The 17138-nt window shown below is 35.0% G+C and overlaps 4 protein-coding genes and 1 long non-coding RNA gene across 5 annotated transcripts in view; 4 read left to right on the forward strand and 1 right to left on the reverse strand.

Annotated features, from left to right (window-relative positions):
* Positions 1 to 290: 290 nt before the first annotated feature.
* Positions 291 to 3040, forward strand: LOC105153378 (E3 ubiquitin-protein ligase RNF8). The gene is made up of 4 exons (XM_011068165.2): positions 291 to 727; positions 850 to 1747; positions 1885 to 2307; positions 2407 to 3040. The coding sequence occupies exons 1-4, from the start codon at positions 623 to 625 to the stop codon at positions 2439 to 2441; spliced, it is 1461 nt and encodes a 486-aa protein (XP_011066467.2). The 5' UTR covers positions 291 to 622; the 3' UTR covers positions 2442 to 3040.
* A 419-nt stretch (positions 3041 to 3459) lies between these two features.
* LOC105153376 (uncharacterized) lies at positions 3460 to 5070 on the forward strand. Its single transcript, XM_011068161.2, has 3 exons — positions 3460 to 3861; positions 3953 to 4544; positions 4616 to 5070. Exons 1-3 carry the CDS (start codon positions 3728 to 3730, stop codon positions 4958 to 4960), a joined length of 1071 nt encoding a protein of 356 aa, XP_011066463.2. The 5' UTR covers positions 3460 to 3727; the 3' UTR covers positions 4961 to 5070.
* Positions 5023 to 8390, reverse strand: puml (pummelig). The gene is made up of 7 exons (XM_011068162.2): positions 8219 to 8390; positions 7582 to 7661; positions 7288 to 7494; positions 6457 to 6786; positions 6255 to 6372; positions 5994 to 6180; positions 5023 to 5911 (listed from the first exon to the last, which is right to left on the reverse strand). The coding sequence occupies exons 1-7, from the start codon at positions 8248 to 8250 to the stop codon at positions 5684 to 5686; spliced, it is 1182 nt and encodes a 393-aa protein (XP_011066464.1). The 5' UTR covers positions 8251 to 8390; the 3' UTR covers positions 5023 to 5683.
* A 109-nt stretch (positions 8391 to 8499) lies between these two features.
* Positions 8500 to 10078, forward strand: LOC147908621 (uncharacterized). The gene is made up of 2 exons (XR_015546215.1): positions 8500 to 8591; positions 9423 to 10078. It is a non-coding gene; the product is annotated as an uncharacterized LOC147908621 (long non-coding RNA).
* Positions 10079 to 16439: 6361 nt separating this feature from the next.
* Positions 16440 to 17138, forward strand: part of LOC105153375 (putative NADPH-dependent quinone oxidoreductase VAT1L) — a 28624-nt gene continuing 27925 nt past the window's right edge. Inside the window, exon 1 of the mRNA XM_011068159.2 lies at positions 16440 to 17104. Within this exon, the coding sequence (XP_011066461.1) occupies positions 16797 to 17104 (308 nt within the window). The 5' untranslated portion in view covers positions 16440 to 16796. The remainder of the gene's footprint in view (positions 17105 to 17138) is intronic.

Below are 17138 nucleotides of genomic sequence, written 5' to 3' on the forward strand. Positions count from 1 at the left end.
TCGACTTCGCTTTCATATTTAAAGATAGTGCCATATATATGTTCATTCATTCTTACATGTAAAAATCACGGATAATAAAAAATCCTTAAAAATTCTTTATTTATGTTTTCACATAAATTTACGCAATACTCACAGATAGGACATAAATACACATACATGAACTAACAAGAACAGTTCGGAATCAGAATTCATCTCTTTATCATAATTAATTGGAAGTTTATAGAAGTTGTGGGACCAACATATGAACAATGCGTTAAATTTTTCGAATTTTACTTCTTTTCGTCAGAGGACTCGCCTGTCGACGCAAGTCGTATCTTCATAAGTTTATACACATTGATACATATAGTGGTTGGCAGCACACAGTTTCTTTTGCCGTGTTTATATAAATTGTTGTTGTTTATTACAAAGAATCGTTTTTCTTGAATTATATTTGATGACAGCAAGAATTATTAAGATCATATTCTGTACAAAAACTACGAAACTATTTGATAGCGTTTGAATCGACATCCCACCTATTACGAGAAAAAGTGAATTCAACACGAACTTTATTATGTTGTTTCTCGCATTGATTACGATGTTTAAAACATAATTAAGGTAATATAATTTGTAAAACTGTTAAATAATGGAGCATTCAAAGAGAATCTCACCTAATGAGGAGCCAAAAATTCTCGAACCTGTTTTAATAAAAACTGTCACGAATGAACGCATAAATATCGACAAAAATGAGGTAAGGAGTCAATACGTAATGTTAGAAAAATTCGTATTGAAGATATTTTTACAATGTTGCTTGAAGACTTATTTCCAAATTTTTTGAATGTGTAGGATATAATTTTTTTTCTTTTTATACAGTTTAAAATTGGACGTGCCAGAGATAATGACGAAATAATATTGGATGTCATGATATCTAGAAGACATTGCATTTTTAGATGTATAGGTCAGGATGAATGGACGCTTAAGGATTTAAGCTCTAGTGGAACATTTGTCAATGGTAATGTCATTGGCTCTGGTGAAATACAAAATGTTCGTCCTGGCGATACTATACAATTTAGTCCTAATGAAATGTTTAGATATGTATTTACTCTTACCGAGAAAGATCATTGTGTCAAGAAAGCACGTATAGATGAAAAGATACTTGACACTGTACTTGTCAAGCAAAGAACATTTGCCGAAAATCAAGAATGTCAAAGAAAAGAATTAAAAAATAAGCTTGAAATAAACCAAAAAGAGCAAGTCAAGTTAAAGCAGCAACTTGAAGATCTGTTGTCTCAACAAGCTATGGCTAAAGATGATAACGAGAATTTATTAAAACAAGTTACCGTATTAGAAGAAAAAATAAAGACATGTAATTCTCAAGAAGAACATCTGAACAATATGTATTCTCAGTTATTGCAAAAGTTGGAGAACGAAAGGCTGCAGTTTGAAGCAAGGCTAAACGAGGAGAAACAGAAATGGCAAGAAGCATTAGACATGAGTAAGCAAGAAAAAGAAATGCTGGAAATAAAAATGAAAGATCAAATGGAAAAATGGAGAGAAGAACAGCAAGTAGAATGGAAAAACATGATGGAGAGCAAAGTAAAGGAAGAGAAAAACATTCAGGCCCAGTTAATGAATGAGAAGACCATGTTAGAAGAAAAATTGAAAAACCATGTGAATGAGAAGATTATGTTGGAAGAAAAATTGAAAGAAACGGAAAAAGCCTTAAAGGAACAAGAAGCCAAAGCAGAAACTTCGCAAGCAATATTGAATAGTATGTTATAAATTTATGTACAAATGTACACTGATCGTTCTATATTTATATAATGTTATTTTTAATAGTGTGTTTTTTATTAAAACTTTGAAACAATTGTTTATTATATACTACTAAATCATTGGTATTTTTTTCAGTAAATACATCAGGCGAAATTGCAAGTACATCAGAGTGTATATTCTTAAACTTGAATCAATTCGAGGTTCCGCAGTATGAAATAATAGACACGATAGATCTAACGGAAATAAGTCAAAATATCCTAGAGACTAATATTAATGAAAATATTCTTGGAAAAGTTAGCAACATTATGGATGAACAATTGACATGTGCCATATGCTCAGAATTATTTATTAAAGCAACAACATTGAATTGTGCACATACATTTTGTCATTACTGCATAAATTCATGGAATAAGAAACAGAAAAATTGCCCTGTTTGTAGGAAGCCAGTAATATCGATGATTAGATCATTAGTTTTAGATAATTTTATTGAAAGTATGATCGATAACTTGCCTACTGAACTTAAAAACAGAAGAAGAGAAATTATACAAGAAAGAGAAGGTAAAGTTTTAATTATAATAATGTGCTTTTATACATTAAATATGACACTCTCTAATTTAACTATTTAATTTGTCTAATCTATATACACTTCTGTTTCAGTATTAACAACGAAGAAAAGTAAAAGGATGTATTAAAATACGAATTGCACAAAATGCAAGGCTACTAATATTTTTATTTTGATGTTAAATATATCTTAAGAAGAATGTTTATTACTGTCTAATTGGTCGATAATTTGTACACTGAATGTTGAAGTTTTGTTCTCTAAAGTCGGTATTCATAGTCTGTTTCTATTTCAAGATTATCTTAAATAGCTTAAAATAGCTTAAAATGCTCTATGGCTCTCTCTGATTAGTGCAACTTATACAGGGTGAACCAGCTTTTTACTCTATGAAAAAATTATCGATTGTACATTATAATCCAATAGGTAGTCGATAATTTTCTCATAGGATGAAAAGTTGGTTCAACGATTCTGATTTATCCTGTATATATTAATATATATAATTTATATATATATTAATATTTAAGACTTAAATAAATATAAAATCGACTATGAATATTGCACACATGCTCTCGATATTCAAAAATTTAAGTTTTATTTTTATAAAAAGAGACCTTTGAAACATCTTTTTTTATTTCATCGTTTTATTAATTTGCATTATCTTTATATATATATATGTATAATAAATACGTCGTTGTATGTATTGTATGATTAATGAAGTATTTTTATAAAACACTTCGATCTTCTGTTCTATATTTTTATACTCTATGTAAATATGCACAAAGATATCTTTTAATGATAATCAGAATATTAAAAAAAATCTTAGAATAAAATTGCTTAATTGCGTATATCGCGTAATATATAGGAAAATTAATAAAATGTATAATTGAAATATGATAGTATAATATTCTAGAAACTTTTAGAACTAGAATTTTGTAATTTTTACAGTTAATATGCTGCTTTTTAATTTATAATATTCTTTTTTTCATTTTTGAGAATTTAAATGTTTACGATTTGCATAACCTTTACTGCGCAGAATCGTTGATAAAATGTTTTTTTACAATATCATAACATCATACAAAAAATTATAACATTCTTTCTGTAAGTTTATTTCAGTTGCCCTTTAATCTTTTGTTTTTTTTTTTAAACCGACTATGGCTGCGTTCCATTTAACGCTCACAATAGTCAGGACACTCGTGGAATCATATCATCCTTGTTATTCATCAAATATTAAACATGGACAAACAATGCTACGAAACGCAGCCCATATAGCCATTTCATTTTAAACCAAAGTGTAAGAAAGTGTAGCTAGAAGGAGCAGATCTGTTGAATCAGCTGTTACTGTTGGTTACTGTCACGTACAAGTGTTATTGTTGAAACTAAACTGTGTTAAGCCAGCTAAATATTGTAGTGACCATTAAAATGCAAAGTGCACGTTCTTTTTTTATTTGCTTCCAAATATCTAGATGTATTAGTTCATCTAACATGTGTTCAATTTCTAATAGAGAAAGTAGATTTATGAAAAAATTAGTGAATGGAAATCGTAAATCGAAAAAGTAAGATGGACTACGCTTCATATAAATTAAAAAAGTGAACGTTTCTCTTAAAACTCTGTTAAATGCAACTTCCTTTATTTTTATGTTGCAGAAAGTGGTATGACTCAAGCATGGAATTACGCAGTATCACAAACATCAATCCAACCAATACTTCATCTTCTTTGCATACCAGACGCAGAATGATAATTCGTGATAAACTTTTCATGCAACATATAACAGACATGATGTCAATGGGACAAGTATCTGACATTATAAAAGAAAGTATAGAGATTACTCATGTCAAAATAACGCAAGATTTTAAATGCGTCAATGTGTTTTATATACCTAGTAATGATGCCTCAGTTGATCAGGAAGCATTGCAGAAGTGCGCCGGAATTATTCGGCACGAGCTATCGCAGCTCCGTATCATAGGTATAGTGCCACCTATCTATTTTGTTGCAAATAAACTCTATTGCAGAGAGAAGGAGGTCGAAAAGAGATTGGCGATGATAACTTTCGAGGAAGATAATGAAATCTTGTCCAAACAAATGGAATCGGATATGTCTGATGTTAGTAGTATTGATCAGATTTTGCACAAAAAACCAGTTGTAAACGATAATTCCAAGATGGATGAATTTTATATCCAATTGCCAATAATGAAACACGATGTATTAGGACTAGATCATTACAAAATCATGTCTCGGGTAATCTATCTTATGTTTTTATTGATAAAAGATAAATGCATGAAATATTATATTTTAATTAATTATTACAGATTACTAGTGCAGTGTCCAAGGCGAAGAAAGCTGCGCAAATACGAATGTTGGATATGAATACCAGTACAGAGAAAAGCGATCCAGTTTCGAACGAAGTCGAGTTCCTAACCAAGAAAGAGCAACGAAAGGTCTTCTCTGATTTTCTAATTAAAAGACAAAGGGAAGCACGACGCATGAAACAGTCGGCTGGCCGGAAAGTATTAAATAATTTTGAAGAAGAGATAAGTAATGAAGAATCTGATTACGAGAATGATGTTGATGTCGACGAGTACATTGACGACGAATACGTCGATGACGAATACATCAACGAGCATGATAATTTCCAGGATGACACGCGAAAATGATTTCAAAATGTTTCATGATGTTTCAGAATAATTTTTATTCAATATAAATATAATACTAACGCTTGACTTTCTGTACATGTGTGTACAATAAATAATTTATTATTAATAAATCGTATTGTACAATATACATAAAATCTTGCTACAGCTGTGAAATAATACAATTAATAACAATAACAAGAATGCTCACTCTTCACTAGACACTACTATGGCCTGTGTTAGTAAAGCTAAGACTGTACATAATGTACAAACTTCCACTATGTAGTTACACCCCATACTTTTGATCCTTTTTGACTGGTGTAAATTTCTTATAGCACGCTATATAATAACTTAACTAATTGCATATCTAATCGATAAATAAAAATAATAAATCTTATTTACGACAAAATCATGCTATTCCTCTAATATTTTCCGCGCAGTAATACATCGTCATAATTTCCAAAATTGAAAATAAAGTATTATATTAATGATTTCGTGATATCTTTTAGTATCTACAGTCAATCCATTAACACGTGACCAATGTCTGTCAATTTACACGCTCTTTTACGTTATTATATTTATAAATTACGTAAAGTTCATGTGTCACGACACAAATATACATTCGTATGTCCAATTCGTATATCTCACAGCATTCTTACATCACAATATGTACTTACTATATTTTTTGTACCAGCTAATGAAACTGGAATGTCCTTTTTAATGAGAATATTTTACACTAGACTTTGATTAAATCTTTGATTCTGTATTCAGGTTTTTTTCCTCTGATCTTTGTTCATCAAGTGCTTCTTTGGGTAAATTTATGTGTATCTCTTGATCACTTATAGGTTTATAGGGACGTACATTTGACGATGTTAATTGAGGTATCGAGTCAGTTAAGGCACATGCTTCCAATACATATTTGTTGAAGGTTTCACTTTTGTCTGCATAGACATGATGACCAGCTCCAGTAATTACCTATAATAATAATTTATTTTGTATAAACAGTTGTAAGTTGATTCATTTTATAGAGCGTTTGCTGATTTAATTATTTTCTTACTTGAACATTAACATATGAGGAAGACCGGTATTGTTTAATTGTTTCACCAGCTGAATTGTCAACCCATGATCTACTGCCATAAAGTAATGATATAGGTATATTATCGTTTAACTGATCCATTCGTTTAACAATTGGATTTTTTGCCCATCCGAAACCATGCATCATCGCATGAAACGCACTCTCGCCTCTGTGAACCGAATATAATTATGTAACACATTTAATATTTTTTAATTGCATTAAAATGTTTAGTTTGCAACTTACGAAGGTGTCTGCGCATTGCATTGATGTATATATTGCGAAATTACAGCAGTGTCATCCTTCAGTACGGGAGTAAACTTCTTCACAATGTCAGGTCTTGTCTTTTCAATGAGCCACTGTCCTGTAATAAATATTTTTGCTCAACGATGTGAAAAGAAAATAATTGTACATTACTGCGTATTACTGCGTTTATGATAATACTAACCAAATGGTCCGGCAACTCTAACTGCCCACAGAGGATTCAAAGGCTGTACAGCAAACGCTATGGCTTTAACCCAGAATGGTATGTGTGTCTTGGCAACAGTATCTGAGGGTTTCTCAGGAAAGCCCCATGGATCAGCCAATATAAGATGTTTCACTCTTTCAGGATATTGCATAGCGTAAGATGCTGCAAGAAAGCCACCCATGGAGTGACCTAACAATACAAAATTCTCTAGCTGCATTTCTCTTCTCCATTCTTCCACAGAACGTACTAACTGCTCCTCAGCTTTTTGCGCTTCATTACTAAAAACAGGTCTACTACTTCTGCCAAATCCTAGAAGACAAATATAGTTGTGTTACAGACATACAAACCTGAGACAATGAACAATAGAAAATTTTAAATAGCAAGTATATACGGTTTCTGATAAGTTGAAATCCGTTATTCCTTGTTTAATTGTGCTTTTTGTGTCTGAAGCTACAGTCTCATAGAAATTTTTGAATATATTTTGATGTTCTTAAATATTTAAATATTTTGTATCTTGTTATAAAAACCTAATAGATTCATATACTGAATAAATTTATGTGCAACTACAAAGTTCAGATCTGATTAGTCATGTAGATGAGTCATGTATTTGTCAAGAATAATGGATGATAAAATAATGACAAACAGAAAGAACTTAGTCGTTAAATAAAATAACAGTAAAAGGAGAAAGAATATAATGTAATCTTTGTGTTTTTGCCATTATTTTAATGCATTATGTTATTAATAGTATATAAATCAGATAAAATCGCAGATAATTAAGCGATAGAGAACTTGATTCTTTTTATTTCTTACCTAATATATCTATGGCGTACACTGGTCTTTGGGATGCAAGTGCATCCAAATTCAAGCACCATAATGCTACTCCAGCTCCTAAACCGTGTAGTAAAACAATTGGGATCTTTGGCGATTCTTCGTTCAACGAAATGGTCCATATTTTATCCGCCGGTCCTACAACTGGTCCAATATCAACGAACCATCCTCGATATGCCGTTTTCAAGCCTAGTATTTCGATTAAATGCATAAATGTAAATTTCGGTCTTGACCTAAGTTTAATTAATAAGATTTGTCTTTTATTATTTATCTCACATGACAGAATCTTCTTCTCAGCAGCACGTAACATAGTCGAAGAAGATCCAGACCAGCTAAACCATCCCCAAATCCAGCTACTGCAGCATTTTATAAAATAAAATTATCTTTCTTGGCATGGTGGATTGAGAAAAAATTCCTCTCAAATTATCCAACTATATATGTATCAACAAAATTGAGATGCAATTATCCAATTACGTATCGATAAAACTAAGATGAATCGGCGTTATTTACAATTTGTATCAAGTCATGCTTGTATACATCATCGAGACAAGTATGCACATCGCGGATGGGGTATTAATAGTCGTTATATCACAGACCAATTATTACGCTCTTGCTCGCGCATTCGCCATGTGCACCGAAAAAGATCTAGCCAAGGGGCGGCCTTGAGATGCCTAACAAAGCTAAACTTTTAAAATCGTCGCAATCGTTGACACGATTCGATTATCTACACGCTTTGTTGATATAGCTCGTTCTTTCTTCGCGCGAACGATTTGTTGTCATTCGCGTCTTGCGCCAAATGACGTAACGGCGCGATACAATCACAGTTCATGATCGCGACGTAATCGACGAATTGTGACGGAGTTTTCCGACACCGCACAAATTGGCGCAAATGGTCAAATCCTCTTTCGCTCACCTTTTTGCTTGGACGACTTCATGGTCTGCCATGGATGCAAGATGACGACGACGGCCGATCTGCCGTCGCGATCGGGGCTCCTTTGTTGTCGGTAAATGCGGAAAAAACACGCGTGTGCTGTAACGCGATACTATTATCTAGCAGAAGTGTCTCGATCTGAATGGACGGATCAAGCCATCGAGCGAATATGCGGCCTCGTGGACCAAGAGCGGCGTGGTGGGTAACGGCAGCCGCGGAGTAGGGAGGAATCAGCTGATATCAAGTGTGCGCGCGTGCAAGCCGATTTCTGGAGCGTGTCTACTCGCGAATCTCTTCTATCTCTTGTTCTTGAGATCCTATCGAGGTTACCTGACCATCGATGGTCGGAAAACAGGTTGAACTGAATTAATTATTTCACCTGATATTTAACGCGAGAAAACGAATTCCGCTCTTTCTTCAAAACGAATCGAACGCTGGATACTTAAAAAAATCGTCTTCGATTTTAAAAAGTATCCAGCGCTTTTTTTATATAGCAAGACTTTGTTGGAACTTATAGGAGATAGAAATGGAAATGGAAAGTTACCGATCAGTGGCTTAGATGAGAAACGGCAAATTGGCATCATCTGTGTCTGCTTTAAAGTCGTGTTCCACTAGTTATAATTTAATAACAGAGAACCCAAATAGAATTTTAATAGTTATCAACCATAACTATTTAAATAATATATATTTCATATATATATATATATATATACATATATATATATATATATATATTTAAATATATAGATTCTATTCGGTTTTCGCAGTCAGTTTACATCATATTCTCTCGATAAAAAATTTCATGCATATATAAATATATATAAATATGTGTAATATTCATAAACATAGATGTATAATTATATATGAAATATTGTCCATACATGTTCATACATTCTTGTAAAATTATTTTTTACTAACTTTTTAGTGTACTAAAAATAATAATAATAATGAGAAAACATTAAAAATAATTAAAAGGAAAATTTTTGCATTGTTTGTTTTAGAAAAAAGTTTGAAATGTAAAAGAATTATACATATATATATTTATGAATATTTAGATATGTTTGCGTGTTTAGATATGTTTATACATATTTATATATAAAAAATATTTTTATATATATTCATATATAAAAAATTTTTTACGAGAGCTGTTAACGGGTTTCATCTTTTTACAATAAATTTTTTATAGCATGGGCGTAGCCAGGATCTTGTTTTTAAAGCCAAATTGTGAGTTGAAATTTTTGATCTCCGGAACTATTAGGCTTGTTTGGTTTTTTTTTATTAATTATTAATAGATAAATCACACATGTTTAATTTACTAATTTAATTAATTTTTTTTTTTTTTGCTAATATTTATTTATTCTATTACACATTTATAAGTAGCTATTTATTATTCTATTTTATTTCTATCAATATTCTATTAAAATGTGCAAGTCACTTTACAGTTTATCTACTTTCGATGGATTTAACTATCTGATATGTGTATGCATATTTCTATGTCAATCATATGTATCATTGTGCATGCCGTTACTTAGCACGTTGTTCATATCAATGTGAAGGATACATAATAATGTGTCGAAAGGAAGAGTTCAAAGTTACCGAGCCGAAACGCTAACCGAGCTTCCTGTTATATAGTTTTATTCCACCGTTTGCGTAAGAGGTGGAGCTACGTTCTGGAAAAAAAGTGTGGCGAATCGATCGCTCTTCTTATATATTTCAAAAGACATACGATAAAGCGTAAGAATGATGGATATTTACACTACGCAATGAGATTAGAAAAAGAAAGAGAAAGAAACAATTTAAGAAAGTGGAGAAGGTGGAGAAAAGCTAAAAAAAAAATAAAAAGTGTTCACCAACGCAAATTCTCGGCCTGAAGTCGATAGGATACCGGCGGAACTCCGCCATATATCCGGTTCAAGGCAATGAATCGGACCGGATACAACGCGAGTCTCGAATCTGGGACGTCAGCAAATGACGTGACCCGCCGTCGAGTTCGCGACGCCAACGAATATGGGAACCGCGTCCCGCGTTTCGATATTTTCTTTCATACACTACTCGTCCCTTGAATGAAATCTTCTGGAGAATCGCACGATACGGACGTCAATGCGCCTTGGTGATATTTCCTCATTTGAAGATCGTCATCGTCCGATGACGTGAGAGCTAGGAAACACATCGGTTCAAGGGTCGCGTCTCTACGTCTATATCGATGCACGATAAAAAAGGCAGCTGATAATGCGTCGCGATTTGACGCGAAATCTTATCACGCCAGTAATCGTGCGGCGTGTTATTGTTTAAAGCATTTAAAGTCGGAATAAAAAGCCCACGCTGTGCTGCGAGTGATAGCGCGAGCGCAGAACATTGCAAAGTCGTCCTCATCGAATTATATTTCGCCTTGATTATCGCGTTCCATTATAATTGCGCGTCCATTTACTCGTCGCAAATGCTGACCAACTTAATTGTTCACCGCGCGTGCTCGAGTTTTAAACCCGAACCGTATTACAAGTTCCAAACACGGACTTTGTGAATTTCAGCCGTTACCAAACTTGCTCGGATGAAAACAGTCAATACAAATAACGTGAAATCCTGTGTCTGTATTCTGTAACTTTTAACGACACTGTTGGTATAATTGTATCGAAGCTCATGTATTATTCTAATATTTCATGTGTCGTTTGACAAACTTTTGGCTGTAAAACAGAGAAGACCTCTCTGTCTTGTAACAGAATACTTAAACGTAATAATAAAACGATCTGTAAAATTGTTAAATTCCTAATATATATAATATTTTGAAAATATGTTATTAAATATCCTTAAATTTTTAGAAATTTTCTATTTATATCCAATCAATGCGCTTAAAAAATTTGTCGATAAATGAAATATTAGTCTTATACATATATCGTAAAAAAATTGTGCAACGATAGTATAACGATAATGGACTATTGTTGGAATGCTGGCATTGATAAGATCAAGCGAGAAGAAAACATCAAAACAACTTTTAATATTTTCAACATATTTGATGAAAGAATCACCAGAAAAGAATACGTCTTCCGTTGAAATGATTCTCGGAAGAATTGAAAAACATAGAGTGAACGGACGTAATAAAATCGTTTAAAATCGTTTTGTTTATCGAATTGTCACAGAGGAAGACTGTCTTCTAGTGAAACAAAATCGGTCCCAAGATTGACGTAAGATAATGCATCGTATTGACGCAAATGCTGCCGAGCGAGCGACTGTTACTTAAATTGGTGACCATGCGTAATGCATAGCTCGTATTGACAAGACACGTATACCAACGTATGCATGTATATGTGATCGCACCCCACACTTTTGCACGATTAATAATTACACAGTACTCCCGGTATGGCTTGACAATACGAAGCGGTGTGCACGTCGCTGGCATTGTCTCGCGAGTCGCGAGGTGGCCACGTCGCAAGTTTGTTGTAAAATCAACTAACGCCGATGATTCCGTTGACGCTTCTTCGCCCACGTCTTCATGCTAATTTTGCGAAAATTATAGAAGACACCCGACAGGGAATTATATAGGACGTATGGCGAAGGGAACTACGACGTATTTAAAAAAAATATGAGCCCCATAGTGATCATCTATGATTGCTAGAAATAATGTTATCATAAATAATATTTATGGTTATAATTTATAATATAGTAATATTATATCAACTATTAAATAATATTTTAACTAAGCGTTAGCTGAAGTTTTTATTTACACGGAATGAACGGTTTTGCCAAAATATCTAAGGATTTAACTACACTGAGAAAACACACACACTATTAGATTTTAATAAATATTTATTTGAACAGTATTAACTAAACATTTACTTATAATAAATATTTATTTAATAAAAAAATGAATCAAATTAAGTAATAGTTTTTAAATCAAATTAATTAATAGTTCTTGTGTATCGAATAAATACAATATATCTTTATATTTATAGTACCTAAAAATTTAGTTGGTATCATAACTCAAACAAATAATTTATTAAAATTTAGTTTATTTTATCAACGTAGATGCAATTCAAAAATAATTTTGTTGAACCAATTATGTCGAAATAATTATGTAAAATATTCAAGCTATTATTGCAACAATATCAAATCTTTTTACAGCATTGCTTGTCATACTTGAGTTTTCTATATAATTATTTTGATAGTCGAACAAAATTATTTTCGTATCTATCTAAATTTTTGAATATTTAACGAAATCGATTTTTTTCGCTTTGTACAATCGTTAGTTTCTCGATAGTGACAATTGCTAAATTATATATCATATGCGACAAAATAATACGTCTACTTAGAAACGTTTCGGAAAAAGAAATGGGTTCTGTGTACATTCGTGAGTCGTTGCCGAAGGCCTCGACAGAAAAGCTTCGGGCACTTTTTGCCCTCCCGACAATATAAGCCATTCATCCCAATCAGCACATCCTCTCATTGCACTCGTGCATGATTCTCATTATCCAGTCCAATTGTTTCGCGAATTCAACCGCACGGCTCGCCGCAGATCGCGATGTTCATTGTCGCGCGATAAATGCGTGACGATTGTAACACGCGGACCGCGAATGATCCTAATCGTGCATCGTATATCAATTATTCATATACATATCACGCAATTGACATGAAATGCACATACTGTGCAAAAATATGCTGTATAGATGTATGATGACTGTCGTTTTTGTCGGCGCAATATTCGCGCTTTTGCGCGGAATCCGATCCCGTCGGAAAGATCGTTCCAACAAAAGCATGCGATAATTCTCGTCGACGATAATCGCGTTACGCTATCGTGAACGACAGCGCGTAGCGTGCGACGCGGACACAACGTTGCCAAACCGCAACGGGAATGACTCCAATTTGTTTCGTGAGCACGAATCTCGTTTACGGGAATTGCAAGCGGTACGTAACGTATCGTGTGAGAAACGCAGTCGATTTCTCGGAGAGCGATGCGTTCACGGTATCAGCTGCGTCTGACGATCGAAGGAGAGGCGGAGAGACATGCGGTAGAAGTTCGCATTTGGCGAGGCGTGTTTCTCGCTGAATCGAGGAATTGGATGGACGGACGGACGAACGGATGAACGCAGGATGCGCACGCACGCACTCCTTCGCGCGCGCGTGCACGTACGTGTGGAAAGCCACGCACACTGTGCGTGGCGTAGGAATACATGCGCGTTTCGGGCGTCGTCTGCTGGGCACTACTTTCCGGCGACCGCCACTCCGTAGATGCGACGCCGAGGAGCAAAGAATGAGTGAAAATGTGAATTTTCAGGGCCGAGAGATCGGCGTCCCTACTAGCACAATTCATCGGCGCAACATTGGCCCAATATATCTTCAATGTTTAACCAATGTTTAATCAATGTTTCGCCAATGAATTGCGCTACTCGAGGTACGAATGCAGACGGAAGAGAATTCGCATAAACGATCGTGATGATGTCGCACGAAATGAATTTCCTACGATGAAGAAAACGTCTTCTATACGTTTCGAACATGGTACACAATTCTTTTTATTCTACATTTTTTGTTCATTCGCTGCAGGATATAAGTTTGGTCAACTAATGCCTCGTCGATGTAGATTAACTTTTTTAAATCTTGGTTCAATTTACTTTTCATCTTTTTCTAGTTCTAAAAATTAGAGAAAGATGATGAGTAAGTTGAGCTAAGGTTAAAGTTAATCTTTATACATTGGTAGAATTAAGCCTAATCAAAATAATGCATTGCTAAGCCTGCAATTGCTATCCACTATCATCGTTTTTATCGATATTTAATTGACAGAACATTATTAATTGATGGATTGACAGATCCATTAATTAATTGATGGAATTAATTAGTGCAAGGTATTTTTCGATTGCATAATAATTATGCTAAAGAATATTTAAAAATTATTCGATGTAAACTTTATAATAATATTTATAATATAAAATAATGATAAAATAATAAAACTTAATGAGAATAATATCTAAAATTTATTGTACACACACATCGGTAATAAAACAATTAATGTGAAAGATAAAAATATGAAGTTGCATGATGCATATTATTTGTATAATACATATGAAAGGCAGAATAGCCGATCTATACGACAGTTTAATTACTTAATAGGCAAAAACTCATCGAGTCACTTTAATAGAGTAACGGTTTTCATATAAAACATTAATAACATATTGAGGTTTTATATACTGTCGTGCATGTAATGTATGATAATTACGCAATATTTCTTATGGTGTACGTTTCTATTAACTTAATACTAATGTCCTAAGTAAATTTTCACAATGATGAATGAATTTATCGGCGAAAGACGATGGAAAGTTCTTCTTTTGACGTATCTGAGACAATGATTCATACGATAAAGGCGTGTATTTCCCCAAGATTCTGAACGTCGCTATTGTTTTATCGCCGGCTTTCAACTCTACCACATAAAAATTCCAGATATAAGATCACGCGATGAACGGATCGTCCCTATATTATTCTACGATAGCAAGAATGTACTGAATATTTATCGTATCCAATATCGTTTATTTTAGTTTAAATTCAAGTAGAACACAAGTCACTGTGACATCGAAATGATGTCAAAATGACTCCAAATGATTACTAATACTGATTAACTTTAATCTCGATTTAAATTATCCTTCATCTTTAAATTTTTAGAATTAGAAGAAGAGTTAAGTCGAGATTAAAATTAAATTGCATTGGTAGAAACAATCATAAAAGTCATTTAATTTTTCAGTCAGATATACTATTTATTTTAACATCATTCGGACATTACTTATTTTGTTTGGAAAATGTTGGAAAGTAACATCTTCAAATATCTCCAAATATCTTAAGAATCAGGGAATTCAGGAACTGCGTCATAAAAGTGTATAGATCGCATCCTGATGCTTTCCAGCAAGAGGTATAAAACATAGGCACATAGTATACATATAAAGAGTTTTGAATATTAACAGGTAATGCATAAAAAATGAACAAATTAAAGTTCTTAATTTTCTTTTCTTTCCATCAAATAAAAGACTCTGATTGGTTGATTTTCTCGTGTTTCATGCATTATGCAAAGATCTGTAACCTTAAGGGCCGTGGCACACAGAAAAACTTAAGCAGGAAGATATAAACAGAAACAAAATGTACATGTTGGATTTGTTATTATTTATATTATTATATGACCTTGCAGTCTCTATTGTAATTGTTAATTCGCTCAATGCTTAAATTCTTTTTTGCGATGCGATCTTATAATAACACAGTGACTTTCATTTGTTTAACACCGGTAAATATAGAGATGTAAATAAAGACGTAACTATTCACACGTAATTGTTAATGCTTAAATTCTTTTTTGCGATGCGATCTTATAATAACACAGTGACTTTCATTTGTTTAACACCGGTAAATATAGAGATGTAAATAAAGACGTAATTATTCACACGTAATTGTTACACTGTGTTATCTATCTCTAATTACTGAAAAACATTCAATGATAAAAATGTCGAAGAGGTATATTTTTGCATACTCGGTGAAACTGCTCGGCGACTCGCAATTCTTTCGATGGGATGACCGCGGTGGAACCCTATAAAAAAAGTATATATATATATATGTTCTTCGCGTTCTCCCCTTTCCCTTCGATTATTCATAGGAACAATTACATGGTCGCGTCATCAAGATCAGTTAGACGGATAGCGCTTCGTGGTATCGCTCCGCGCGATTTGTAATTATAAAGAGCGCGTAAGTGCATCAGTCGGGGATCGATCGGAAGCAGCTTGAAGCTGCTCAACGGAATCGGGCATCTTCAAAAATTTTTAGGTTATACCACACGGTGATCAGAGGGAATGAAACGCGAGTAGGGAAAAGGAGATGCGATGCAATGGGACTACTTCGCCGCGGCGAAGTAGTGAGTTGCACGCGTGCAGTTCGTCGCGATGCGACGCGACGCGGTGTGGCGCGGCACCTGCCGGGCTGTGCGCGCGTCCAGCACACTTCGAACGAACGTAGCAAATGACGATCGAGAACTTTACGATTGGCGATTGGTTGTTCGGCAGGGGCGCGCGGTTGCTAAGCAACGGCAACACCGCGCGCATTACCGGCCGGCGTAGCCGGCACTACGAACGGAAAGAGAGAGAGAGAGAGAGAGAGAGAGAGAAGGGGAGGGGAAGGGAGGGGAAGAGAGGGGAAGGAGGGAGAGAGAGAGAAAGAGAGAGAGAGAGAGAGACTTTTACTAGTGGCGCAGAATTTCGTCCAGAACGACAGTGGCTTTCATGGAGCGCGTACGCGGCGGATTGTAAACGATATACCGTGCGAAGCGGAGCGGACCACTCACACGGACGGGCACGCTTTCTCTCCCTCCTTTCTCTCTCTTTCTCTTTCTATCTTTCCTCTCTCTTTCTCTCCATCCTTCTCTTTCTCTCCTTCGTTCCAGTCTGTCTCTCCTCCGTCTGTCGCTTCGCGATCACGGACGGTACGACGCACGCTCCCTTTCTTGACGTATCCCCGCCGCCGGCCGCTGGAGATCCTCAGTCTCGCGGTAAAGGACGTCGCGTGAGCTTCAGAGTTTCAGGGCGTCTAAGAGGAAGAGGACATAAAGATGGCAGAAGACAAGAACGAGACTAGTCCGAGCGCCGAGGGCGAGAAGCCGCCGCAGGAAACGGCGGCAGCGTCGCCGCCGGCCAAGGAAGAGCCGACAAAGGAGCACAAGGAGGACGAGAAGAAAGTCGAGGAGAATGGCGAAGGCGAGAAGCCGAAGGAGAACGGCGAGGAAAAGACCACGCCGGAGCCGAAGGATATGCGGGCGATCGTCCTCAACGGTTTCGGCGGCCTCAAGAGTGTCAAGGCTCTGAAGAAGCCGGAGCCTGCCCTTGGCGAGGGAGAGGTCCTTATACGCGTCAAAGCTTGGTGAGTTCGTTTCGTTCTCTCTCCCTCTCTCTCT

This window comes from Acromyrmex echinatior, chromosome 9 (genome assembly GCF_024713525.1).
Source record: "Acromyrmex echinatior isolate Ae372 chromosome 9, ASM2471352v2, whole genome shotgun sequence".
NCBI lineage: Eukaryota > Metazoa > Arthropoda > Insecta > Hymenoptera > Formicidae > Acromyrmex > Acromyrmex echinatior.